The sequence below is a fragment of the Bos javanicus genome, chromosome 27 (genome assembly GCF_032452875.1).
Source record: "Bos javanicus breed banteng chromosome 27, ARS-OSU_banteng_1.0, whole genome shotgun sequence".
In the NCBI taxonomy this organism is placed as follows: Eukaryota; Metazoa; Chordata; class Mammalia; order Artiodactyla; family Bovidae; genus Bos; species Bos javanicus.
Genome location: NC_083894.1, coordinates 35,601,824 through 35,629,802, shown reverse-complemented (window position 1 = coordinate 35,629,802; position 27,979 = coordinate 35,601,824). Strand labels below are relative to the sequence as shown.

Genomic DNA, 27,979 nt, shown 5'->3' with positions numbered 1-27,979 from the left:
CTGAATTCTACATGTCATTGGACAAGATGCCACTTAAAAATAATTAAAGATGGGCCAGCATGGTGCCGTAGATCTCAAGGGAAAGATGGTGCTAGTTATAGTCAAATGGTTGAGACAAGGGCTCACACGGTCTTGGTAAGGTCAAGGTGAACACAGGGTCCAAGCCAGATGGTGTCCTTCCAGTCCCATGGTTCCCAGCCCTGACCCCAGACTGGAAGCAGTTTGTAAAACTTTGAAACCTACTGATGCTCAGCCCTGAGCCAAAGGATTCTGATTTAATTGGCCTACAGTGTGACCTAGAGTGCATAAGTGTTCAACCAGGTGATTCTAACCCTCAGACAGGGATGAAAACCACTGAATCCTAATTCAATGCTTTCAGAATTTAATTTGCATATGAGTCACCTGAAGCTCTCATACATTATGAATGTTCTCATCCAGTGGCCCAGGATTGTACCTGAGATTTCCATCTCCAATAAACTACCAGGCGATGTTGATGTTTTTGATCCATGGAGCACACTCAGAGTAGCAAGTTTTAAGAGGCTTCACCCTCTTAAATTGTAGAAAGTTTTCAGTTGAGATCATTCTGTTCTCTCTCATGCATTCCCTTTAGGCTGTGTCTATCTGGATATGAAGTGTGCAATTTGTGGTCAAAACCATGGTTAAAGGAATGACTATGGATGAGCAGTTCAGTTCAGCTTAGTCACTCAGTCATGTTTGACTCTTTATGACCCCATGGACTGCAGCACGCCAGGCTTCTCTGTCCATCAACAACACCCAAAGCTTGCTCACACTCATGCCCATTGAGTCAGTGATGCCATCTAACCATCTCATTCTCTCTCTTCCCCCTCTCCTCCCACCTTCAATCTTTCCCAGCATCCGGGTCTTTTCCAATGAGTCAGTTCTTCACATCAGGTGGCCAAAGTATTGGAGCTTAGTTTTAGTGTCAGTCCTTCCAAATGAATATTCAAGACTGATTTCCTTTAGGACAGACTGGTTTGATCTTCTCACAGTCCAAGGAACTCTCAAGAGTCTTCTCCAACACCACAGTTCAAAAGCATCAATTCTTGGTGCTCAGCTTTCTTTATGGTTCAACTCTCACATCCGTACATGACTACTGGAAAAACCATATAGCTTTGACTAGATGGACCTTTGTTGGCAAAGTAATGTCTCTGCTTTTTGATGTGTTGTCTAGGTTGGTCATAATTTTTCCTCCAAGGAGCAAGCATCTTTTAATTTCATGGCTGCAGTCACATCTTCAGAGATTTTGGAGCCCCCCAAAAATCCTTGTTTCCCCGTCTACTTGCCATGAAGTGATGGGACCGGATGCCATGATCTTCATTTTTTGAATGTTGAGTTTTAAGCCAGCTTTTTCACTCTCCTCTTTCATCAAGAGGCTCTTTAGTTCCTCTTTGCTTTCTGCCGTAAGGGTGATGTCATTTACATGTAATCAATTCAGGCTCTGAGTAGGCTTCTCTTTGCTCAGGAAAACTGGATTGCCTGGTGATTTTCTAACATTTCCCTTCAAAGTCTCATCCAGCCTAAAACCTCATTCTCTGTCCACCAACCTTTGTCCAAGACAAGAAGCAGTGCTATAAGTCTGTGGTCCTGAAACTAATTGGGGCTGGAAAACCTTCTTGCTTTAGCTTTTGATATTCTGGATTCTTTTGATCCAGGTATTGGAGGGCAAGTCATGTGATGGAGCCAAAGAGCCCCGTCTGTGTCACAGTCTGACCTCTGGAAGTTCTTGGGTTACTTTGAGGTTTATAGAACTGACTCCCAAGGGCACAGACCAAGCAGTTTCTAAGTGGTAGTTAATACAAAGTACTTTTATTTCTAGATTGTTTCAGTTCAGTTCAGTTCAGTTCAGTCACTCAGTCATGTCCGACTCTTTGTGACCCCATGAATCGCAGCATGCCAGGCCTCCCTGTCCATCACCAACTCCTGGAGTTCACTCAAACTCATGTCCATCAAGTCAGTGATGCCATCCAGCCATCTCATCCTCTGTCGTCCCCTTCTCCTCCTGCCCCCAATCCCTCCCATCATCAGAGTCTTTTCCAATGAGTCAACTCTTCACATGAGGTGGCCAAAGTATTGGAGTTTCAGCTTTAGCATCATTCCTTCCAAAGAACACCCAGGGCTGATCTCCTTTAGAATGGACTGGTTGGATGTCCTTTCAGACCAAGGGACTCTCAAGAGTCCTCTCCAACACCACAGTTCAAAAGCATCAATTTGGATTAGCCAAATAGATACATGCAAAATATATGCAAAGCTAATATCCAAAGTTTTAAATACACAGACATAGAGAACAGACTTGTAGATACATCAGGGGAAGGAGAAGGTGGGAGGAATTGAGAGCAGCATTGAAACATACACATTACCAGGTATAAAACAGCTAGCCGGAAGTTGCTGTATAGCGCGGCGAGTCCAGCCCAGTGCTCTGTGATGACCTAGAGGGCTGAGATGGGAGGGAGGGAATCTATGTACACTTAAACCTGTTGCGAAGAGCCAACTCATTGGGAAAGACCCTGAGGCTGGGAAAGATGGAGGGCAGGTGAAGGGGCCGACAGGAGGTGAGATGGTTGGATGGCATCATCGACTCGATGGACCTGAGTTTGAGAAAACTCCGGGAGACAGTGAAGCACAGGGAAGCCTGGGGTCTCTCACCGAGTCAGACATGACCAAGCAACTGATCGACAACAACCGATTCACATTGTCGTACGGCAGCAACCAATGCAACATTGCAAGGCAATTATCCTCCAAGTAAAAATAAATGAAAAATAAATACAAAGCAGTGGCAATTTTCATAACTTGCAAACTCTGAGTTGTTGTGATCAGTGTTCCTTTTAGGAATGTGGACTTAAGGAAGCTCATAGCTGAGGCTGGACGGGGAAGCCAGGAGATCCCCTTGTGGGCACGGGGGATGCTGGCTGAGGGTGAAGGAGGAAAGCGTACATGCATGTGTTCTCCTCGGGGGACAGTATCAGCAACAACTTCTTTAAAATGACTTCTAAAGTCTCAGCCTCCCTCCAGCCCAGGCCAAAAGGCTACCTACCCTCTTTCTCCGTCTTCCTCTAAACTTAGCTGGCGCTTTATCTCCGCTGTGCTTCTGGCACGGATCACTTTTCTCATCTTTTAATCCTCTATAAATATTCATAGGCTATAAGAAACGATCCCAGGAAGCTGGCTCCCTGGTTGCATAGCTGATGCTTCTGGATAAGTAAATCATGCCCACCCCTTGAGCATGGAGTATGGATTAGGTGATGCTGGGGACGACAGCAGAATGAAAAGAGCAGGAGTTGGTATCTGTTCCCAGGCTCAGTGACCCGCCCACCCTCTCTCACTGTACCCACGATGGTCTGGGTGATGCTCTCTTGCTCACGACTCTAAGAATGGCACCTGCTGGGGGTGGGTGGGGGGTGGCAGTGTATCAAGAGTCCCTCTTGGGGAAGCTGACTCTGCCTCTTGTCTGAGATTTGTGAGGAGAGGCACTTCAAGCAGCGTCCAATTAGCCGGTCATTAATTCTTGCTTAAGCAATAAGCAAAGAATACAGCCGGATGATGTCATAACTCTTCGGGTCCAAACAACTTAATGAGTATTTATGTCCTAATGACTTCTCAGCCATGTGCAAAAGTAATGCGCATACATTGAACGAAGTCTTAACTTTGCACTTTATCCTCAAATAACCACACTGACTCATGGGTGCATTTGCCTGTCAGACACCGTGTGACTTCTCAAATCTTAGAATTAGACTGGATGCTGTCAACTGTATTCCCTGTTCCTCATTGGTTGGTTGGATGGATTGGAGGTACACGGAAGCCTCCAGAAGTCCAGCTTCCTGGGACTGTGGAGCGCATGGAAAGGGTGGTAGCATCTCACGCTGAAAACTGTGAATTTTACCTGGAGGTAGAGGTTCCCATGGGGTCTGATGGATTCACTATGCCTTCTAGGATTGTAAAAGATCTTATGGGCTCTCCTGTTTGTTCACCGCCTTGTCCAGGGTACCTCTGCACAGAGTTTGAGAATGGGGGCCATAACTAAAGATTCTGAGACTGAACTCAGAGGGAATAACTGAATAGTGTTTGAGGACCGAATGCCTTGAGTGTACTGTACCCACAATGCAGCAGAACGTTTTAAGATCAGTCTGGAACAGAGAGGGTGCTATGTCATCCTAGCAAAGTCCGAAAGTGTGTGTGCGTTAAGTCGCTTCCATCGTGTCTGACTCTTTGTGACCCTCTTGACCATAACCCACCAGACTCCTCTGTCCATGGGATTCTCCAGGCAAGAGTACTAGAGTGGGTTGCCATGCCCTCCTCGAGAGGATCTTCCCGACCCAGGGATCGAACCCACGTCTCTTACATCTCCTGCACTGGCAGGTGGGTTCTTTTACCACTAGTGCCACCTGGGAAGCCCCATTTTGGGCACCAAGGAGTGATTTAACGGAAGAGAATTTTTCCATGGACACAGCTTAGGGCTTGGTTTCAGGATGATTCAAGCACATTACATTTATTTGCACTTTATTTCTATTATTATTACATCAAGTCTACTCAAACCATCAGGCATTAGATCCTGGAGGTAAGGGACCCCTGTCCTAAAGTAAAATGTGATTCCTTCTCTTAAATAAATAGCTCAGTGGAGAAGACATTTCCCCCCTCATTCTTCACGCACTGGTTCTGAGCACCTGGGATATGTCAGCGGACAAAATAGATAAAGATTCTGTCCTCATGAAACTTACATTCTGCCCTCCTTATCTCAATGTCTAGAAGAATGTGGCATATCATAGCCCTAGCAGTCTTTTGTCAAGCAACATGAGAAAGTTATAAAAGGGCTTTTATCTCCTCTGAAGTTCTATTTAATGGCTTATTTTCAAAGATTAGGATTCTGCAGAAAACAGGAATACTTAAGATATTTAGAACCTAATCAGTGACTGAACTAGAGGGAATTATCCTATATTAATGAAAATCAATGATCTATGAATAGGATATTAATGGAGACTGATGATCTATGAATGCAGTGTGGGTGAGGAAGCAGTTCTTGCTAATAGGCTGATTATACTCAGACTGTTGATACAAAACTGAATCGGAATGATGGTTCTGGTAAGTCACCCTCATCCTTGTTTATTCTCAGGAAGTGTTTAATGGCACGTGCTTTGGAATATGGGATATTTGATAGTGTTCTTTAATTTTCTTCATGGCATCTAAGAAATAGCACATGGATTTTTCTATTCTGTCTTGCAGCCTCAGAGAGCAATATTCACTTCCTAACATATCAGATGAGAAGGAAGAGAGATGCTTCATTTTGTCTAAATCATGAGAGCCATTTCAGAACTGGCTGTAGTGGGAAAGGAGTCACCCAGTACCTTTGTGGGAGAAGCTGGAGCTTTTCCATCATATTCTGAGTCAGCTTTCACCCAACCCATCCCCCCCCATTCAAAAATAAATTAATGAATAAATCATTGCAATAAATATCTTGTGAGATTTAATTTACTACCTGATTGTGGCACCAAAAGTCCCCTAAGCACCATTTTCTGGACTTTGCACTAAAACAAGTTAGCATGAAATGTGGCCTCTATATAAGATGAAAAATAAAAATGATTTTCCCCGCATCAAGGGTTATATATCCATGAGTATAAACCACATCATCCATAATCCACAACTTAAAAATAACCATTGCCTAAGATTTTTATTTATAGCCTGCTAGTCTTCATAGTTTTATATGTCTATGTGCATAATTTAATAAGTAATTTGGTTTACATCCCCCATGTAATTTCTGTCTTTTCATTTATATTATATCCTGCACATTTCTCCAGGTCTCTAAGTATTTTTTCTTTTTTTTTTAAGTATTTTTTCTAAAACATAGTTTTGACTGCTGTATTTCAGAGTGTGAGTAAGTTTTAGTCACTTAGTTGTGCCCGACTCTTTGTGACACCATGGACTGCAGCCCACCAGGCTCCTCTGTCCATGAGATTTTCCAGGCAAGGATACTGGAGTGGATTGCCATTTCCTTCTCCAGGGGATCTTCCTGATCCAGGGATCGAACCTGGGTCATTTCAGAGTGTAGAGAGCCACAATTTATTTAATTCATTCCACTTATGAATATCTAACTTGTTTTTAATCCTATAAAGTGAGTTTAATGAAATTATCAGAGATTTTAAATTTAGCTATCATAAGGCATTTTTTAAAACACGAAAGTTGATATTAACTGAAATTTACTAGTTCTTTTCTTCATTTATTCATCACATGTTTATTGAGCATTTACTACCTACAAGGGGATGCTGTCCTCTGTGAGAGGCACAAAGGGAATCTACATTTTGAGCCCCAACTTTGCACAGTTTGCATGGAGTTGAGGCATTTACCTGCAGAAGGGGCTGGACTGTTGGGCTAAGCTGTGTAGGGACAGCTGTGTAAGGACCGCTGCTTTTCAGCCAGGCACTAAGTGACCTGGTCACACTGAACTGTCAACAGCGTGTGCAAAAAACAGTGATACTTGAAGAAGAATTCCTCCTGTCACGAATTTGGTTTAGGATAGGAAAAGAGAGAGAGAGAGAGAGAGAGAGAGAGGAAAGGCAGTTTATCATAGGGCCTGGAAATTAGGAAAATATTTTAAGAGAACATGCATATTTGCAAATAATCCCTACTGAGAACAGATGCTGAAGCCTGGGAAATGTGTTCTGACTCTGAAGTTTATCTGTTAGTATTTGGCCTGTAGCACCCTTGCCATCACTGGAAACTAGTTGACATTGAAATACGGTGCTGGGTCTCAAGTCAGGAGAGCTGATCGCTGCCATCTCCTTTTCGGCTTATTAATTAGGAGTCCTGCACTGGCTGATGTATCTCCCGAGCTCCAAGCTGCCCCATTGGTCAAGCTGGATTTGGGGACAGCTCAAATATTTAAAAAACAATACAACAGCAGACAGAATAAACTGCATAATATCACAAAACTTGGAAGACTTAGTATTGTGGACAAAAACTCTTAAGTAAGAAAAGCACATACTTTTTGGGGGAATGTATTATGGACTTTATTATTTTTTAAATTTTTATACAAGTTTTAAAGGTTGCTTTCCATTTAGTTATTTCAGAATATTAGCTATTTCCCCCATATTATACAATATATCCTTGAGCCTGTCTTATACCAAATAATTTGTACCTCTCACACCCTGCCCTGTATCACACCTTCCTCCTTACCACCGGTAACCACTGGTTCATTCTCTGTATCTGTGAGTCTGCTTCTTTTTTGTTATCATGAGTAGTTTAGTGTATTTTTTTAGATTCTACATATAAATGATATCATGCAGTATTTGTCTTTCTCTGTCTAACTTATTTCACTTAGCATAAAGCCCTTGAAGACCATCCATGTTGCTGCAAATGACAAAATTCCATTCCTCTTAATGGCTAAGTAACATTCCATTGTACATATATGTACCACATCTTCTTTATCTGTCCATCTGTCAATGAACACTTAGGTTGCTTCCGTGTATTTGCAGTTGCAAATAATGCTGCTGTGAACATTGAGGTGTGTGTGTCTTTTTCAATTGGTAGAAAACCACCGTGTTTTTAAATGCATCCATTTACAGAATTATTTCAAAAGCCCCTAAATTCTTTGTAAGCCCCTAAATTCTTTGTGAGAATGAATGAAAGAGGGAGAGAGAAAAGGAGGAAAGGAGGAAAAAAGAAGAAAGAGAGGAAGAGAGAGACAAAGTGTCGGAACTAAGAGATGTTAGTGAAGCCTCACTTGGATGGGTGTGGGGGTTGAAGGTCTTCGTGTGACTCTGGACCAGAAGGCAGACAGGTCAGTGAGAACACCATTACCCCATTTCCTGGAGATTGTGTTACCGCCTTCTCTGGCAAAGGACACCCACTTAGCGATCTAGCGGGTAAGCCTTTGAGAACTATCAATGGATCCTCTCTGCTTGGTTGAAAGAAAACCTGCTCTAGTCTCCTAAGCAGTTATTTCTGAACTTTTTTTTAATTCTTTTCTCCAGTGGGATGCTAAATCCGGTCTGATCCCAGAGACTAGGGTGATCAACTCATCCCCGTTTGCTCAGATCTTTTCCCATTATGGGCTTCCCTTGTGGCTCAGCTGGTAAAGAATCCTCCTGCAATGTGGGAGACCTGGGTTCGATCCCTGGGTTGGGAAGATCCCCTGGAGAAGGGAAAGGCTACCCACTCCAGTATTCTGGCCTGGAGAATTCCATGGACTGTATAGTCCATGGGGTCACAACGGATCGGACACAACTGAGTGACTTTCACTTCACTTCACTTTCCCATTTTAACTCTGAAAGCCCCATGTCTTGGGAACCCTCTCAGTCACAGATACACTGGTACCCTGCCAAAAGCCACATTGAGGGTTTGGATACTGTGATCAACGAATCGGAGGAAAATGGCTTCCTTTTTGAATGCAAAATTTCCAGAAAAAGATGCCTTATTTGTAGTCTCTGAAATATGCAGAGAGACCCTTGTGGAGACCAGAGGCATCAGAGATTGGCTGAAGGTCACTCAGTTCAGGAGTGGTGGGGGTCCAATTCCACTTTGATTTCCAATTTTGAGTCAAAGCTGTTTTCATTCCCAGCTACTGCCTTTGTTTGCCTGTAGGGGATATGGGCTTCCCTGGTGGCTCAGATGGTAAAGAATCTGCCTGCAATGTGAGAGACCCAGGTTCAGTCCCTGGGTTGGGAAGATCCCCTGGAGTAGGAAATGGCAACTCATTCCAATATTCTTGTTTGGAGAATCCCATGGACAGAGGAGCCTGGTGTGGTAACAGTTCTGACTTTGCAGAGTTGGAGACAACCCGAGCGACTAACACACACATAGGGAATATAAACTTAGTTTCGATTGATGAAGACAGTTAGACATAGAGGCGTAAGAAAAATTAAACTCTGGGTCTGTACCAGGATGGTAGGATTATTAAAGAGAAGAAGCTCCCACGCAAATGCAACATTAAACTACTTTCTTATGCACAAGATAAGACTATCTTATTTGATGAAAATTCTATGGTGTGTCGCTCCTGCCAGAATGTGGTATGTAAGGTATCAATTGATAAAATCAATTCTGAAATGTTTTTTAGGGTCCAGTTTACAGAAAAGCAAATTATGCTTCACGAGTCAGCATCCATTCAGACTGCAAACATTTGATACGTTTTTCATGTCTATCCAAAACCATAGATGGCCATAAATCCTCAGAAATTGATAAAGATGCTGGAGACTTTGGAAGAAAGATCCAATTTCCTTCAGAAAAGTGGATAGAAGTCCTTTCATATTACAGGTCAATTGCATATTTGTAGCTTTTATTAGCATTTCTAAGTCAGAGCAGAGTGATTCTGCGTGCCTGCAGGAGCGGTACAGCCCCAGCTAGAGTTTTATCATCACCGGGTGATGTATTACTAAGTCTGGCAATGAGGCTTTTAAGAGACGTCTTATTTCTCGTAAGCCCCTATAGAAATAATACCACTCGGTTTCATCCAGAGTAGCTAAAAACTTCCCCAATGGTGAAATCTCTGGGTAGGTCCAAAAGGTTCTCTAGGTATTGTGACATGCAGACGTTTTCTGAATTAAAATGTCCTTTTGCAAGTATTTATTTGTATATCAATTATTTGTCTTTTATTGAGACATGGTTGACTTACAAATTTGTGTCAGTTTCAGTTGTACAACATAATGATTCAGTATTTTTGCAGAGTATACTCCATTTTGGATGATTAGAAGATATTGGGTATAATTCCCCATGCTGTACAGTAAATCCTTGAGGCTTATCTGTTTCACGTGTAGTAATTTGCGTGTATGAATCCCATTTGTCCCTCCAGTCCCCCTTTAGTAGCCGCAAGTTTGTTTCTGAGACTGTGAATTCGTTTCTGTTTTGCATAAATGTTCATTTGCATTATTTTTACATTCTGCATGGAAGATCTGGGGCATGGGTTTGATCCCTGGTTGGTGACCTGGATCCTACATTCTGTAGCTAAGACCTGGTCCAGGCAAATAAATAACTATTTTTAAAAAGAAAAAAAAAAAAACTTTGACATCTCCGAAGTCCATCATCTGAGAAGGACAATAATCCAACTCATAGTTATTGAAAAGATGCAAGCAACTCAATGTTGTAATGCATTAAAAAAGTTAATTATGTTTTCTGTTAGTAAACCCTTACAAGTTAGATTCTTTTTTCCCCTCCCTGAACCCAAAATAACTGTAAGCTCACAATGGAATGTGCTAATAGCTGAGGCTGTGTATCTCAAAATAGTGATAGTCCCATCTTTTCAGTTTAGATAAGCAACATCTGCTCTATAGTGTTTGTCTTTTGGTCTAAAAAAATATTGTACTTTCAACTTCTATTTTAGCAGATTTGGGTTGAAAATAACCTCTCACAATAAACATAGTAACTGATAATAAAATTAGCATGACTTTGTCAATTGATATAATCTATGCAACTGATGGATCTGCTTCTATCACTTTGGCAAATCCCTTATTTATTAGTTATATCCATTTATAGCACACAGATGTCTAATTCATTCATTTCAAGTCCTGATTGTTCAATGTTTACTTGAAGTTTTGGCTTTGGTTAATAAATCATTTCTTGACCTCCAAGAGTTTATTTAAAAACAAAAACAGAACCTTTCTTTCCTCCTAAAGAGTGGTCTCCCGAACTATCAGATGAAACCATAACAGACTGCAATCTCTGACCGCAGTAAACTAGGAACTTTTAATTGTAGCCCAGGTTCAAAAGCAAAATGTTCAACCCCTCCCAGGTGATCTAACGCTCCGTCAAGGATGAGGACCACTGAATCCTAATTCAGTGCTTTCCAAATTTAATTTGCATGAGTCACCTGAAGCTCTCATAAATGTACGCTCTCATCCAGTGGTCCAGGGCTGAGCCTGAAATTTGCATCTTCAATAAACTACAGGTGATGTTGGTGTTTTCAGTCCGTGAAGCACACTCATGAAGTAAATGGCTTTAAGTGGCTTCGGCCTTCTTGGCTGTTAATGATACCCTGGCCCTCAAGATTCTTCAGTCAAGGTCTTTTCTGTTCTCTTTCATGCGCTTTCCCCAATTCTTGGATTATTGAGCTCTAGAATGAACGTGAGACTCTTCCATCTTCAGCTACCAAGGAGGCATGCACTCAGGAAGGGACTAACCTGGCTTGTGGTTCTCTCCGGTTTTTTTTCTCCCCAGCCACGCCTCTGAGCTCACTTAAACCTCCGAGGGTGGACACTGCTCCAGTGGTTCCATCTCCCTATCAAAGAAGAGATTCAGACAGATACTGTGGACTCTGTGCAGCCTGGTTCAACAATCCTCTGATGGCCCAGCAGCATTACGATGGTAAGAAGCACAAAAAGAATGCGGCAAGAGTTGCTTTGTTAGAGCAGCTGGGGACAACTCTGGATATGGGCGAACTAAGAGGTAAGAGAAACTTCTAATTTTTGCCATGGAACTGGGCTTTCTGAGAAAGGGTGGTGTTTTCACAAATTAGGATGATTCTTCTTATCGCTTTGCTTACTAAGGACAATTCTAGGCTTCTCCAAAAACAATAGAAGAAAACGGAAATGGACATAAAATTACATTTTGCCATCTCCTTTCTTTCAAAGTATTTAGGGTCGTCAGATTTTGATTGACTGTGTTTCAGATCAGAGCTGTCCATCCGTGAACCAGAGTTTTTCCTTCTGCCTTATCTTTAAGCACCTTATCAAATAAATGCTTTTGTACCTGAATTGTAAGGGAGCAGATGCAACAAAGGCCAAATGCCATTATCTTTGTTTTAAATTTGTGTGCTTTTATGAAGTCAGCTGAAACAAAGCCAACTGTTGACTCTATTTCATGGCTTGAAGTAAGCCCAAGACCTTTGCATGCATGTTAGGAAGTTGAGGTAAGACAGTGCTGTGGACCAGTGCTTGGCTCCTTCCATTCCCCCACCTGACACATATTGTCTGTTGCTGGGAAACCACAGAGCATTAGAAGTCCATGTGAGATTTTACAGAAGCTGTGAAGTGGAGACTTGTAAGTCATAGGATGAGGATCAGTCCTATGGATTCCTAAGGAAGCCAGAAAGCAATCTGTGGGACCTAGTAGAGTATTGGATCGTCAGCGACCACTCAAGCAGTTTTGGATCACCTACACAGTTTTGATCAGCTGATGTTGGCCTTGTAGAAGTAGAAGTGCATTTTCTCAGAAACATAATTCTACAAAGGGTGTTCTACTGTATCTCAGATATTTAATGGGTTAGATACTCTTTTAGGGACTGACCTGGGGATCATCCATCCTCATAACTGTAATAACAGAATTTGCAAATCACTTTTGAGAATGCAACCTGGGTTTAAATTGGGTTTGGTTTGTGGAGCCTACAATTCTTATCACTCTGATTGGGCTATGAGCCTCTAAGAGGATGAACCCAGAACATGTCTAGATCAAATAAGTGGAATAGAAGATCATGCTGAGTGAGCTGAGAGGAAGAACGGGTCACTTCTAACTGTGTTGGTTGGGGAAGACTTCACTAAAGAAAGGGACTTGTGTTGGAACTAGAAATGTGGGTGGCATTTTAACAGATGAGAAGGCATTCCCTTTGAGCAGAACCATGCACATTCTGGTAAAAGAGAGGAGTGCGTAAGAGGTAACTGACAAATAAACACATTGTCATGGAGGAATCCTGTGATACGGCATAGATTTAAGATCGGAGGTCCATTAGGACATCTATGGAGCCTGATGAGAGACTGAGTTTTCCAAGATACATGATTAAAAACAAGAAATAAGAGCAAAGAGCAAAACCACTTTATTTTTGTGTAGGTCTTGTAGCTAAAGAGAACCAGCATGGAGCTTAATATTTTGGTGTGTTGGATAATCACATCGCAGATGCTTTTGAATGGTTGGTCCTGTTGCTGTCTGTTGGGGAATTACTTGTGTTCTCAGTCTCTGCCTTGTTAAAAAATACAGGAGGAGTATTTTTTAGCTGAAGGCCTCTCCACAACTCGCTGTTCCTGGCAGATAACAAGTCTGCTCAGTGACTCCTTCATGGCAGGCACCGAAGGAGAAAAAGAGGGCTTTATTTATGTTTTGTGCCAGATTCTATGATTTGGAGAAGAATGATTCCTAGAGCACATTCTTCTTGTCTGTTTTGAATTATCAGGGCTGCCTCTTTTATGTACAACCACATCTTAATGACTTGGGTGTCTGAATTCTGTAACATTTGAGTGGCTGGTCTTTTTATACAGAAGACAAAAAGAGCTGCTCCAGGACTTGATAACTCAGTGTGATTCTGACTCAGTAGCACACGAAATGGGATTTGCATTGAACACAGTGTCCTTGAAACCAACCTTTCTACTCACCCCAGGTGACATCTTGATATATATGCTTTCAGGCATTAAATATTGCAAAAGCTTGGGGAATAAAGCAATGATGATAACCCAGCAAGTTTTAAAACACACACACGCGCACTGTCTGCTATTTCTGGAAATCTTCTAGTGCGTGATCCATCAATTAACAAAGGATAAAATGCGAATCAGTAAACACAGGCATATCTATGACTTTTTAAAAAACGTTGTCAAGCATCTAGAGGATGACATGGCAACGTCACAGGCTTTCTCTCTTTCTTAGCACTTCTCAGATTTTAGACACCACATTTACCCATTTAATTTGGTTTTCCTGATTTCTCCCTACCCCTATAGACTGTTAGCAACTTAAAAGCAGGGTTCCATGTCTGTTTTGCCCACTGATATGTTCAGAAACACCTAGAACAGTGACAGATACAGAGTAGGTACTCAATGATTGCTGGATGAATGAATAAATAGAGAAAGCAGGATTTAAATAAATCATTGAAAATTCTGCATTTTAAACACAGCACTTTCATGTCTAAAAGGATCCCGATTGAATATTTTTACAAGAAATTACTTATGATTTTTTTTGTCTAACTGAAAAAAATGACATATATTTTATATATGGTGAAATGCAGAGATACTGTGTTATATAGTTCATTGAATTTTAACCATGCAAATACCTGTGTAACCCACACTCCTATTAACATCCATACCTTTTCCATCATGACATCGTTGCCATGTACCCCTTCGCAGTCAACCCTAACCTCCCATTCCAGATTCCCAGCAACTTTTCTTCTTTGGTTCACCATAGCTTAGTTTTGCTTGTTCTAAAACTTTGTATAAATGACCATGGAAAGTATGCATGTTTCTGGATCGAGTTTCTGATATTGCTTTGAAATGGATCCACTGGTTGCATAGAAAGCAAGTAGCTTCTTGCTCTTTATCACTGAGTGGATTTCTTCTAGACAGAAATCCTGCATTTGGCTTATGCATTCATCTCTCTTTTTTTGGGTGGGGGGCGGGTGGTATGTTGAATAAAGCTTTCCTGAACATTATTTTTGTTGTTGACAGATGTTTTTTCTTCTGTTGTTAAATATCTCAGAGTACAATTGTTGGGTCATAAGTTGGGTGCATTTTTAACTGTATAAGAAACTGCCAAAATGTTTTCCAAGTAGCTGCATTATTTTGCACACCCTAAAGCAATGTACATGAATTCCACATCCTCACCACATTTGTCTTTCAAATAATAGCCATTCTAGTGGGTGTAGGAGAGCATGTCACTATGAATTTAATTTGTGTTTCCTTGTAGGTTAATAGTGTCAAACATTTTTAAATGTTGGTCATTTGTATATCTACATTTGTGAATTGTCTATTCATGTCTTTTGCCAATTAAAAAAAAAATTGGTTGCCTGCCTTTTTATTACTGAGTAGTAAGTGGAAGGTGTCCATATATTATCAATACAAATATACCCATTATGAATATTTTGTCTTAGCCTATGTCTTGGCTGTTCATTTTCTTAAATAATGTCTGGCAAGCAGACATTACTGAATTAGGAAAGTCTAGGTGGCTCAGACAGTAAAATGTCTGCCTGCAATGCGGGAGACCCAGGTTCAATCCCTGGGTTGGGAAGGTCCCCTGGAGAAGGAAATGGCAACCCACTCCAGTACTCGTCTCTGGAAAATTCCATGGACTGAGGAGCCTGGTAGGCTACAATCCATGGGGTCGCAGAGTCAGACATGACTGAGCATCTGAACAACAAAACAAGACGAGCTTGGTCATATCATTCAGTGACCTTCCTCCACTTTCAGGTCACCTAGGGTACCTGGGCAGGGGCCTTGAGCTTGGGGGCTTCTCTAAGAAGGAAAAGCACTCTAGGTTAAAAAACTGAAGAGTTTCCAAAGGCAAACAGTGCAGCTATTGCTGTGTGACAGTTACCTCAAAACTTCGTGGCTTAAAAAATTGTAGACCTTTATTATCTCCGAAGGTTTCCAGGGGGCGATTTGGGAGTGGCTTGACTGGGTGATCCTGACTTGAGATTTCTCATCCCTGTGTAGCTGAGATTTCAGCCTGGGCTGTGGTTCTGCTTTGAAAGGTGGTTCATTCCATTACAGAAAGCAGAGTAGTGCTTGCTGGTCCCTGGGGGCGAGGGGAATGAGTCGACTACAGTGGGACCGCAAGAGGGCATTTGGGGTCATGGAACTTTCTGGATCTTGATAAGGCTATGTGGCTGTATGTGTCTGTTTGTCAAAACTCATGTAACTGTATCCAAGGAGACAGTGACATGTCAGTTTCAAGAGTCAAATTAAAAAAGAAATATAAGGTGACTCACTCATGTGATGCAGGAGACCTCGGTTTTTCTCTTCGTGGGCCTCTCCCAGTAATTTTGAAGGTGCCCACACTGTGGTTACTGGCTTCCCATGGAGCCTCAAGTGGAGGCCATTCTTTTTAGGATGCTCCAAGGTCACGTGGTCTTGCTTCCATTGCTTTTTATAGGCTAGAAGTCAATGGTGATGGTGGTGGTTTAGTTGCTAAGTCGTGTCTGACTCTTGTAATCCCGTGGTCTGTATAGCCCTCCAGGCTCCTCTGTCCATGGGATTTCCCAGGCAAGAATACTGGAATGGGCTGCCATTTCCTTCTCCAGGGGAATCTTCCAAACCTCAGGGGTCAAACTCATGTCTCTTGGGTCTCCTGCATTGGCAAGAAGTTTCTTTACCACTGAGCCACCAGGGAAGCCCTAGAAGTCAATGCCAGTGACTGTTCAAGTGGTGGTAGGGAATTCACCTCTGTCCCTGAAGAGAGGGTTATGAGAGAACACGTGGACACTATTAAACCACAATAGTCATAATGCAGGCAAATGACTGACCCATGTGACAAATTGCACACTTGTTGACTTTGGAGTGAAAAACATCTCACCCACAGGTGGAATTAATATGTACAAAAAACACGTCAAGTCATGGATTTTGTTTTAAACAAATCTAACAGAGATTTCTGCCTGTTCTCACGAGAACCAGATCAACAGAAAATAGTTTCTCTGAGGTCCTCTGCCCAGGACTTGATGGATGTCATGGGTGGAACTGACAGAGACAGGGCAGGTTGCTTAAGCATCTCCATGTGAGTTTTCAACAATCCTTTATTCATCTGACACCCATTCTCCCTTAGGGCATGGCCACTCCAATACCTTTGGGGATTCCAGAGACTTGGGAGCCAAATTATTAATTACTGGAGTTTCCAGCTGTTTTAGGGGCACCCAGTCTCCCTGTGAGATGATGGACCCAGACCTTCTGATCAGTGACTCGAGGTCCAGATTTTAGAAACAGACAGCTGGTTATCTGTCACTTCTGTATTTCCTCTTTGACGCCTTCTTTTACTTTTTCATTTCTTTCCCACTTCATTCCACTAACACTGAATACCTGCTAGGTACCAGGCATGAAGTATTGGAAATACTGCAGGGAATGAGAAGATAAGGTTCCTATCTTGAGAAGAAGCAGGAAACAAAATATGTTTAGCTGATGACAAGCACGAATGGGAGGGCGGTAGTTTCCTTTAGATGGGAAGGTTAGTGACAGCCACGCAGAGAACCTGATATGTTGAACTGTGACCTGTGAAGGAGGCGAAGGATCCCAACATAAAGCACCTGCTCCTTCAAGCAGAGGTGTTGGCAGATGCAAAGGTCCTGTGGTAGGCAGAGGGCCTGAAGCTAATGACAGGAGAGGGGTAAAAAGTGAGACTGGATTTAGGTGAGGTCACACTGCGTAGATCCTAGCAGGTTGTTGGAAGAAGCTGTGATTTATTCTAAGTGCACATAGGTGTTTGCAGCTCATCTTCCTTGTGCGTTCAAATGTTCCACCTTTCCTCAGGGTCCCCCCTACAGTGTTGGTGGGAATGTAAATTGTGCAACCACTATGGAGAACAGTATGGAGGCTCCTTAATAAACTAAAAATAGAGATAATGTAAGATGCAGCCATCCCACTTCTGGGCATATACCCTGAGAAAACTGTAATTAAAAAAAAACACGCACCCCAAATATTTATTCCAGCATTATTTACAATAGCTAGGACATGGAAGCAACCTAGATGAATGCTATGCTATAGTAAGTCACTTCAGTCGTGTCCGACTCTGTGCGACCCCATAGACGGCAGCCCACCAGGCTCCCCCGTCCCTGGGATTCTCCAGGCAAGAACACTGGAGTGGGTTGCCATTTCCTCCTCCAATGCATGAAAGTGAAAAGTGAAAGTGAAGTTGCTCAGTCGTGTCCGACTCTTAGCGACCCCATGGATTGCAGCCTAACAGGCTCCTCCATCCATGGGATTTTCCAGGCAAGAGTACTGGAGTGGGGTGCCATTGCCTTCTCCGACCTAGATGAATATCAACATATGAATGGATAAAGAAGATGTGGTGTGTACGTGTGTGTGTGTGTGTGTGTGTGTGTGTGGTGGAACAATACTCAGTGATTAAAAAAAAAGGAACGGAGTTGTGCCATTTGCAGAGATATGGATGGATATAGAAATTGTCATACAAAGTGAAGTAAGTCAGAAAGGTAAAAACAAAACCATATATCAGTGCATTAATAGATCTAGAAAAATGGTAAAGGTGAACTTATTTGCAAAGCAGAAATGGACAACATAGAGAACAAACATGGACATCAAGTGGGGGAGGAGTTGGGATGAATAGGGAGATGGTGACTGATACGTGTACACTATTGATACTGTGTATAAGATAAGTAGTGAGAACCCTATGTCTCACCTTTCTATACTTTAGGGCTTGGTTCACTTCCACTGTGGGTCACAGGCTCTTCCCTCTGTCGAAGAACAGGTCCTGCTCCTGTCATTCCTGGGAATGTACCCTGGGATCAAGAGAGCCTTGAAGGATACTGAAAGATGTGCAGGTCAGGCCACCTAGTGCTGCGCTCCAGGCAGAAGATGGAATCCCCACAGAGAACCAGGGAACCATGGGAACCAGGGACAGCAGCGCCCCCTGGAGGAGATGTGTGGGGTGGTTGCAGCTTGCCTGCTGCGTGCTAAGTTGCTTCAGTCGTGTCCGACTCTGTGCAACCTCGTGGACTGTAAGCGCCTCTGTTCGTGGGATCCTCCAGGCAAGAATACTGGAGTGGGATCCTCCTCCAGGAGATCTTCCCAACCCAGGGATCGAACTTTGATCTCTTACATCTCCTGCATTTTAGGCAGGTCCTTTACCGCTAGTGCTACCTGGTAAGCCCCAAATAAATTATGATGAGAAAAAAAAAAAAAATTCAGAACAGTGATTGTCTCAGGGCTGGTGAGGAGCACCAAGTGAGAGGAGCTTAAGGCCACATTTAGGGTTAATGGGAGAAGTGGCCAGAGAAAGTCAGATCACCGTGACAGTCGAATACGGAACCCTGAGGGCTATCGGGAGTAACTTAGACCTTTGTCATGAAAATGACATGTTTGTATTTGTGGTTTTGAAAGAGATGTCTATAGACAGCAACAAGGCAGCTGGATTAGAAGGGAGGTGATTGGGAGGCAGGGAATTTTTTACTGGGAAGCTTCTAATTTAATCCAATGAGAAATTGCATCAACTTGAACAAACCGAAGCAGTGGCAGGGAGGATATCAGTAAAGGCAAAAAATGAGAAAGGAATTGGATGTGAATTCAACAAAGTTTGGAGGCCAGCTGGTCCTCCAGAGCCGTGGACAGCTGTCCCTTCCATGTGGAGGCAAATCCTGCCCACGACTGACTCTTAACTGGCCAGGCTGGGTACCCAGATATCATCAGAAACTTCTGCTGAAGTGTGAACTGTGGGCTGGGCATTTGGTGTTACCTGCCATGATGCTTATGATCTCGGAGAGACAGCAGTAAGCAGTCCCGAGGAGAGATCTTAATTCCCTGTCCAGGATTTGAACCTGTGTAGCCTGGATGAAAACCAGGAATCCTAGCTGCAAGATCACCAGGGGCCAGAGGCTAGAAGCAAAGCGGCCCTGGCTCTTTTTCCCCATTTGAAAGTGGAAGTATTTCAGCAAGGCAAACACTGTAAAAAACAGGTACGAGTTTATTATTAGAGCCACAGCATAACAAATGGGAGAGCACACGGAGAAACAGTTTATTTAAGATGGAAGCTAGGCAGAAATACACATCCGGAGAGGAGAGCAGGCGTTCCGAGTGAGGAGCTCAGTAAAGAGGTGATTTAAATCACTTAGATGGGACAGTCCTTCTGGCTCTTTGTGTACCTTTGACCAATTATTAATACCTGTTTCATCTTTTCACTCCTGACGGGGCCTAGGACCCTCCCCAATAGGCATGTGCAACTTTTTGCTAAGATGGATCCCACCACAGAGGCCTGTGGGTGCATGCCCACACTTATTATGGGGTGGCACCTCCTCCCTTTTTGACCCCCAAGAAGCCTTCTGTGCATGTGCAGACAGGGACTTTTTCCTTGACCTCAGGAGTGAGCACCGTATCTCTTTACTTCAGCAGAGCTCAGCTTCTGCCTCTAGCTTTGTCCCTGGAGTGTCTGGCTGAGAAAATTTCAGCTTTACTCCACTTGACAATCAATCACCAGTTGTCCAGTCCAGGGGCCCGTCTGTCTCCTACCTCACTTTTAACCCATTCATGGACTTATTATTCTTTGCATCACCTACAGTATCCAGAACAATGTATCCTTGATGGAAGGTCCTGAGTGGTGGCCACGCACTTGAGTGGCCTTACACTTGTTAAGCAATCCCACTTTTCTCTGGTGCTCTCAGGATTGTGGGTCTCAGATGGATGACTGAACATTTCCCAGTGCTGAATTTTTGATTAAAAAAATTCCTATGTTAAGTGAGGTGTCTTTTTATTCCATTTAAGAAGTGAAAACTAAAGCCTTAGTTCTTTCCTCTTAGAAATATTTTCAATCTTGGAGAACTGTATGCATTTTATCTAGTTGAGAATCAGCAGAAAATAGGACCTTTAAGCAGATATGATAATTATAGAACATAATTCTAAATTGAATGGTAGGGGAAGAGGTGCCAGAAGAAAATGCTCAGCTTAGATTACACCTGGTTATTTTTGCATTATTATTTTTAATGTGTTTTGACACCTCAGCTGTTGCATCTAGACTCACTCTGATCTTCAGAGCCCACATTTTGGGTTAGATAATTAAACTGCTTAAATGGCTCATGTTCCTGTCATACTACTGGTGTGGAAAAATAGGGTGATATGGAAGAATTCATTTTCATTCAATCATTCATTCATTCATGCTTACTAAGTACCTATTATGTACCAGGCTCTGTGCCTAAAATTACATGGAATATTCAAATGTCTGTGACTCATCCTCTCACCTCAAAGAGTTTAAAGTCTTGAGAACAAGGGGAAGAGCTAAATAATATGTTTATTAAAGTAAATATAACACAAAATATGAAAACAAAAAACAGAGCTTAAAAGCCAAACCAGTACGAAGTTTTGGAGAATTGAAAATAGAGGAATGATGACTTCCAACCTGGAGTCAGCATCAGGACATGTGGAAACTGATGACCAGTTTCTTGAGCACAGAGGACCAGTGTGACTAAAGGTGCAGAGGGGTGGCAGAAGTGTGAGCACCATTAGCAGTCAAGTTCAGTGGAATTAGATGTGTGAGTGAGATGAAGCTGAGAAGATAAATTGGAACCAAATTATAAATAGCTTCCATGTCAGGCAAAGCTGAACTTTATTTGCTAGCCATGACATTTTTTTTTTCTAAGTAGGAAGATGACTGGCTTCATCTGTGCTTTCCGAGGATTGCTGTGTGATGGATTGGAGTAGGGGGATTCAGGAGGCCGGGAAACTAAATAGAATCGATGCAGAGGGCACTGTGAAGGCTTGAGGGGCCTGAGGTCCAGCAGGCGGAGGGGAGAAATGGGACCCCTGAAAGATAACACATATTTCTCTTTGCATGGTTCAGTAGACTCTACCTTCCCCACCCCAGTCAAATGAAGAGGGATCAGAGCATTAGAATTCTGAAAGACACCCTGGCAAGGCCTTGGGAACACTAATAGGAAAAATAGAAATTTAATGAGTAATATGAATAATAAGTGAAATTTTTGTTCACCCTCAAATCCAGCAAGAAATGTAGTTGATGAACACTCATGGCAGTCTGTTTACATCCTATCGGGCCATTCTTTCTTCAGCTGTGACAGATTTTGGTCCATTATTGTTCTTCATGTCTCTAATGGATGGGACCCTGTCTAAAGAAGCTGGGTTAACTCTTCATCATCACTGACTAGCTTCCAAAATAGATGAGCTTGGTTGTTCCAAAGGAATCATTCTGCCTCCCTTTATGCATTGTGGGCAAACTTATCAAAGACAGTGGCTTGCATTTCTAATTTCAGAGTAGGGACAATACGTTGGAAACGGCCTTAAATTTGACACATGGAACCAGCGTCCTTGGTTTTGAGATGTCGACCAAGAAAAGGGCAAAAACAACATCAAAACACACCCACCAAAAGTCCAGGTCACTTAAGTATTCTTTAGATGCCTGTTTTGGCTACCCCGAGGAAGCTGACAGTGTCAATGTGAAGCTGCTCTCCTTCCTTGGTGCTCTAAGGCTCTTCCTCAGTATTGACTGAAGGTCTCTATTGTTTACTTTAAGCTCCAGAACTAGGCTAGTATTTAGTAAGAGCTCAGCACAATGTTTTCCTAAGGTTCTAGGAACATGTATCTGCCATGCTGACTCTTCCAATAGCTGTGGGCTTTGTTAGTCGGGCTTTGTCATTTGACAAAATAAGGGATGCTTTGTGCAAAGATGCAAAGACAGGAGAAACCTGTTTTTTAACAAGTGGAAAACTATTTTCTTTGTTTCTAAAATGATAGCTTTAACTCCATGCAAAAAAAAAAAAAAAAATCATGTGTTGATTTTTTTCAAAGCTGCTACAGATAGACCTAATTTTCTGCAATAGATAGATTCTATCAAAGTGGATGGTGAAAACGGAGATTAAGGTATACAAAAAAAATTGTCAGATTTATTCAAAGGAGAGCCTGCCTACTGATATTTTTGTTCACTATCTTATTTTGACTAATATTTAATGAACACTTAGCATATACCAGGCTTTGTGATAAATCCTGGCGTATAAAGATGGCGTTGTCCTGGAATATAAAAGAAGACATTCTCCCATCTTCAAGAAGGCCACAGCAGGGTGGTGGCAAGTGAAATACTGTGAAAAGCTTTTACCCTGAAGATCTCTGCTGTATCCTGTGTATATAAATGCACTGAGATACAGGAAGGAAAATGCACACACACAAATAGTCTATCCTACTCTTTTGATCTATTTTTCAAATAGATTCTGCTACTGGAAATTATCATCACATGAGAACTTTTCCCCCAAGAAAATGAGGTTTTCCTGCTGCTGCTGCTGCTGCTGCTGCTAAGTCGCTTCAGTCGCGTCCGACTCTGTGCGACCCCATAGACGGCAGCCCACCAGGCTCCCCTGTCCTTGGGATTCTCCAGGCAAGAACACTGGAGTGGGTTGCCATTTCCTTCCCCAAATCATGAAAGGGAAAAGTGAAAGTGAAGTCGCTCAGTCGTGTCCAACCCTTAGTGACCCCATGGGCTGCAGCCCACCAGGCTCCTCCGTCCATGGGATTTGCCAGGCAAGAGTACTGGAGTGGGTTGCCATTGCCTTCTCCAAGGTTTTTCTAGTGGAGGTCAATGTAAGGGAAGAAACAGTAGGAATTCTGGTAAACTGTGTCTGGAATTTTTGAAGGGCTATATGCCCAAGGCGGAAACTGCTATATGAAATTGGAGAAATCCAGTCCTACTGATGCTTTGCTAGAATAGAGTCACCTAAAAGAGAAATCTCTTTATTTATTCATCCACTAGTCATTCAACAAATACTTCATAGGTGAAGTGTATTATATGTTACATGTTACCATGCTCGATGCTGGAATGCAATAATGAACAAGACATGGTCCTTGACTTCAGGAAATTTCCAAGCTTAATAGGAAAAGGAAGCATTTTAACATTACTTTAAAAATGTGCTTAAAATCCCCAAATGATTTATATTTCTTTAGTGTAACAAACAGGACAAATAAATCATTTTTAACACAAGTACACAATAATAAAACTGAAGGTATCTTTATAAGTATGGAGGTTGGTGGTGTGCTGCTGATAGAAATGTTATTTAACATTTTTTTTTTTAATTTTGAAGGTATATATGATGCCTCCATTAGCTAAGTGGGTTCTTAGACCTGGGTAATGAAAAAGAATATGCAATAACTTGAATTTTGAGTCTATTTTTGCAAAGTATGACAAATAATGATGCATTTACTGAAATAGCTAATGGCTCAGTGAAGCCGCAGCCTTGCTTTTCACAGATACCAGCTGGCAAACTGTTAAATGATTTAAAATGAGTTATCAGGCACTCCTGTTTGGTAAATTTTTGTGTGTGTAAATTTTGTAAACATCTTAATTTCTTATGTGGTTACCTGTGAAAGAAGGGCATCCATTGCTCACTACGAACCCTTTTTTTGGAGAGGGTTGTGGTTTCACAAAGTCCTGCTACTGCTCAAGGTTCGGGGTAGTGGACTCAGTTAGAAAATCTGGAGTTGAGTCTTGTCTCTGTTATTAAGGAGCTGGGAGATCTTGAGAAGTCGCTTCACCTCTCTGGGCCTGTTTCCTCTCTTACACAGTGAAGGCGTTGGGCTGGGTCATCCACAACACATCCTTTAGTATTGTCTTCCATCCGGGTTCCATCCGGTCGCTCTAAACCACAGAGGAACACTCTACTCACTGTAAGTCCATGTGCTTTGAGTGTGGACAGCTGCATCTCTGGAATGGGATCTGGCATATCAGATTGTCCAAGCCCAGCTTTAATGATGAACTGACCCTACCTCGGGCCCATGAGGAAGAGCTTTATTTTGTCCTCTCCCTTTTCTTTTTGACGAACCATGGGCTTCTGCACTCCAGGGACTAGGTATGGACTTGATTAAGGAGTGTAGTCTTAGCTCTTTTAAAATCACTCTTTGACTTGAGTCTGGACAAGCTAAATCTCTACTGGAAGCTCTAAGCAAACCCACACAAGTAGAACTCTGGAGGCATCTTGATTATTCGAGACTTGCTTTGAACCACCAAGGGCAAAGGCCAGCTCCAGCCTCTTACTTATCTCCTTGTCTCACTTCTCTTCCCTCAATTGCAAGTGCACAACTGTACCTTTCTAACATAAAAGTTCTTCAGTGGAGAACTTTGTAGTCAAATTGGCTTCTGCAGCACACGTACATACTCTTACCCATACACATATGAGCGATTACTGATCATACACATGGTTTCTAACTGTCTCTCATTTTCTCCAAATGTGGCTGCTCGTTGAATGGAATCCACTCTTGCTGCACCCAATCATGGGAGTCTGGTTCTGTTAATAGTGGAATAACTCTTACCAGATGAACCCACCACTTGATAATGACTATAAACTCTGGTAAATATAAAAAAAAAAAAATCATGTACTTGGAAGCAATGAAGAGCATTAAAAACAGGCAAGAACTCGAGAGAAGTGAATACTTGGAAGAAAGAAGCAGCATTGAGTGCGCCTCCCAGTTTTTATGGCTTTTTCCCTCAGGGATGACCTCAGTCAGCAGTAAGTTGATTGGCTAAAACTTAGATAAAAGCTACAGTCTTAATGACTTGAAGAACTAGAATAAAATAGCTCTTGGGGACAATGGCACTAGGGATTGGAATAAAAATTCAAGAAAGAAAAGCCACAGAGTAGAAGCCTCAAATTCTGTTTTTATATTCTTCCTAAACTTGTCCCTGCCACCTAAACATCACATTCACAAAGCCAACTCCAAACAGCCTGGCAAAGGCTGTAAGGACTGAGCAGAAGTTTCATCTGATACCTCCACTGCAACACACAGACAATCAGGGAAAGTTTAAGTGGCTAAGCTCACTGTCTGCTTCACAAAAATAAAAATCACTTCTTCTGGAGGACTATAACGGAATTCAAAGTTTACACAAGGTACTATTTCATAATGTCCAAAAAATAAATTACTAAGTTAATATACATGCTTATGGAGAAATAGGAAAATGCGACTGGTATTCAAAAAACAAACAAACAAACAAACAAAAACAATCAGTAGAGACTGACACTGAGATGATCCAGCTATTGGATACATTTGAGGACAGAAAGGAAAATATACTCATAATGAGTTAGGCAGTAGAAAATCTGATCAATAGAAACAAACAAAAAGACCCAGGGGAAATTTTAGATCTGAAAAACAAAATATCCACAATAAAAACTCATCAAATGTCTTTATAACACCAATTGGATTTGGCCAAAGAGTCAGAAAAGTTGAAGTTATATCAATAGAAATGACCCAAACTAAAGAGCACAGAGAAAAAAGAATATTTTAAAATATTAAAATGCCCCAGTAGTAGTGCATGGGGCAATGTAAAAAAGTATAATGTATATGACAGAAGAAATTACATATTTAATAAGCTCATGAACTCTAAGTTAGATAAATATAAAGAAAACTATAGCTGAATCATCATGTACATCATAGTCAAACTGCTGAAAACAAAAGATAAAGGATAAAACCTTGAAAGCAGCCAATAAAAAGTTAGACATTAGAAGAGGGCAACAACAATATGGATTATAGCTGATTTCTCATTAAAACAAATTTTAAAAGATAAAAAACAAACCAAACAAAAAATTGTATCCGGAAGTCAGGAGAACTCCTCCAAGATCTGGAAGGAAAACAGCAGCAAATAAACAAACCTGTCAACCAGTGAAAATATTCTTCAAAGACAAAGGTGTAATAAAGACATTTTCAAATAAACAAAAACTAAAGAGTTTGTTGCCAGCAGATCTTCACTGCGGGATGTGCTACAGAAATACCAGATGGAAAATCAGATCTTCAAGATGGAATGAAATTGCCAGGCATAATAGATATGTATATTAGCATAACAGACTTTCTTTTAATTTTTTTAAAAATACATATGATCTTTTTAAATTCAAGTTTTTAAAAATATGAGATAGAATTTACATGCCATGAAATTCACCTTTTAAAAGCATATAATTCAGTGATTTTTAGTCCATTTGTGAAGTGCTGCCGTGAACACAATTTCAGAACATTTCTTCATCCCATAAAGCCCTGCACCATGAACATTATTTCCCACTGTCTTCTTGCCACAGTCCCTGACAACCACTAATGTACACTCTGTCTCTGTGAACTTGCCTATTCTGAGCATTCTGCAGAAATAGAATCATACAATGATATGTGACTTTTGCGTCTGGCTTTCTTATTTAGCATAATGGTGTTTTTTTTTTTTTTAATCCATCTATATTGCAGCATGTATCAGTACATCATTCTTTTTATTGCTGAGTCATCTTCCATCATATGGATCACCTTTTGATTATCCACTCAGCAGCTGATAGATATTTGGGCTGTTTACACATTTTGACAGTCATAAATAATACTACTTTGAACACTCACATTACAGTTTCTGTACAAACATGTTTTCAGTTCTCTTGGGTATGTAACTAGGGGTGGTATTGCCAGGTATGCAGTAACTCTCCATGTAACTTTTTAAGAAACTGAAGACCTGTTTTCAAAAGTGACTGCACCATTTTACGTTCCCACCAACAATGAATGAGTATTCCAACTTCTCCACTTCCTTGTCAACACTTATTATTATCTATCTTCATGATTCTAACTATTTAGTTGGTGTAAAGTGGTATTTCCTTGTGGTTTTGATTTACTTTTTCCTTATTGCTGCTGACATTGAGTATTTTTTCATGTTTTTATTGTATATTTGTATATATTCTTGGGGAAATACTTGTGTGTAATCTTTGCCAATTTTCTGAGTTGTTTTTTCATTTTTGGATTGTGAGATTCTTTATTTAGTCTGGATACTAGACTCTTATCAGATATATGCTTTGCAGTTTTTTTCTCCCATCTCTCAGTTATCTTTTCCATTTTCTTAATAGTATCCTTTGAAGCACAAATATTCTTAATTTTGAATTTTAAATTTATGTGTATATTTCCTTTTTCTTTCCTTTTTTTGCTATCCAATCTAAAGAACTCTTCCCTCATCCAATTGTCACAAAGCTTCCCCCCAAATTTTCTAAGAGTTTTATAGTTTTAGCATTTATCCATTTTGAATTAATTTTTTGTATAATATATGCTTTTGTATATATATGCTTTGTACTAGTATTTCAGCATCCTTCTGCTGCATGTGCATATCCGTTTGTCCCAGAAATATTGTTGGAAGGATTATTCCCTTATTGGATTGTCTTGGCATCCTTGCTGAAAACTAGTTGACTACAGATGTGTGGGAGAGTTTCTGGACAACCAGTTTTATTCCATTGATCTATTTGTATTCCAGCATCACACAATCTTGATTATTGTCCCATTTTGAAATCAAGATGTGTAAGCACTTCAACTTTGTTCATTTTTAAGAATATCTTGTCTATTTTCTGGTTCCCTTCCATTTTCATATGAAATTTAGGATCATTTTGTCAATTTCTCTAAAAAGAGAGCTAAGCTTTGATAGGCTTGTATTGAATCTGTGGCCCAATTTGGAGAATATTGCCATTTAAATAGTATTAAGTCTTCCAATCCATGAATTCAAGATTTGTTGAATTTAATGAGGTCTTAAAAAAATTTCCTTCCACAATATTTTGTAGTATTCAGTGTACAAGTCTTATACACATTTTATAAAGCTTATACCTAATATTATATTCATTTTCATGCAATTGTAAGTGCTACTGTTTACT

At 41.2% G+C, this 27,979-nt stretch overlaps 1 protein-coding gene across 3 annotated transcripts in view; it reads left to right on the top strand.

Annotated features, from left to right (window-relative positions):
- ZMAT4 (zinc finger matrin-type 4) overlaps window positions 1–27,979 on the top strand; it is a 375,305-nt gene that overhangs the window by 226,104 nt on the left and 121,222 nt on the right. For all 3 annotated transcript variants that reach the window (XM_061404558.1, XM_061404560.1, XM_061404559.1), the window contains exon 5: window positions 11,155–11,382. In XM_061404558.1, the coding sequence (XP_061260542.1) occupies window positions 11,155–11,382 (228 nt within the window). The remainder of the gene's footprint in view (window positions 1–11,154; window positions 11,383–27,979) is intronic.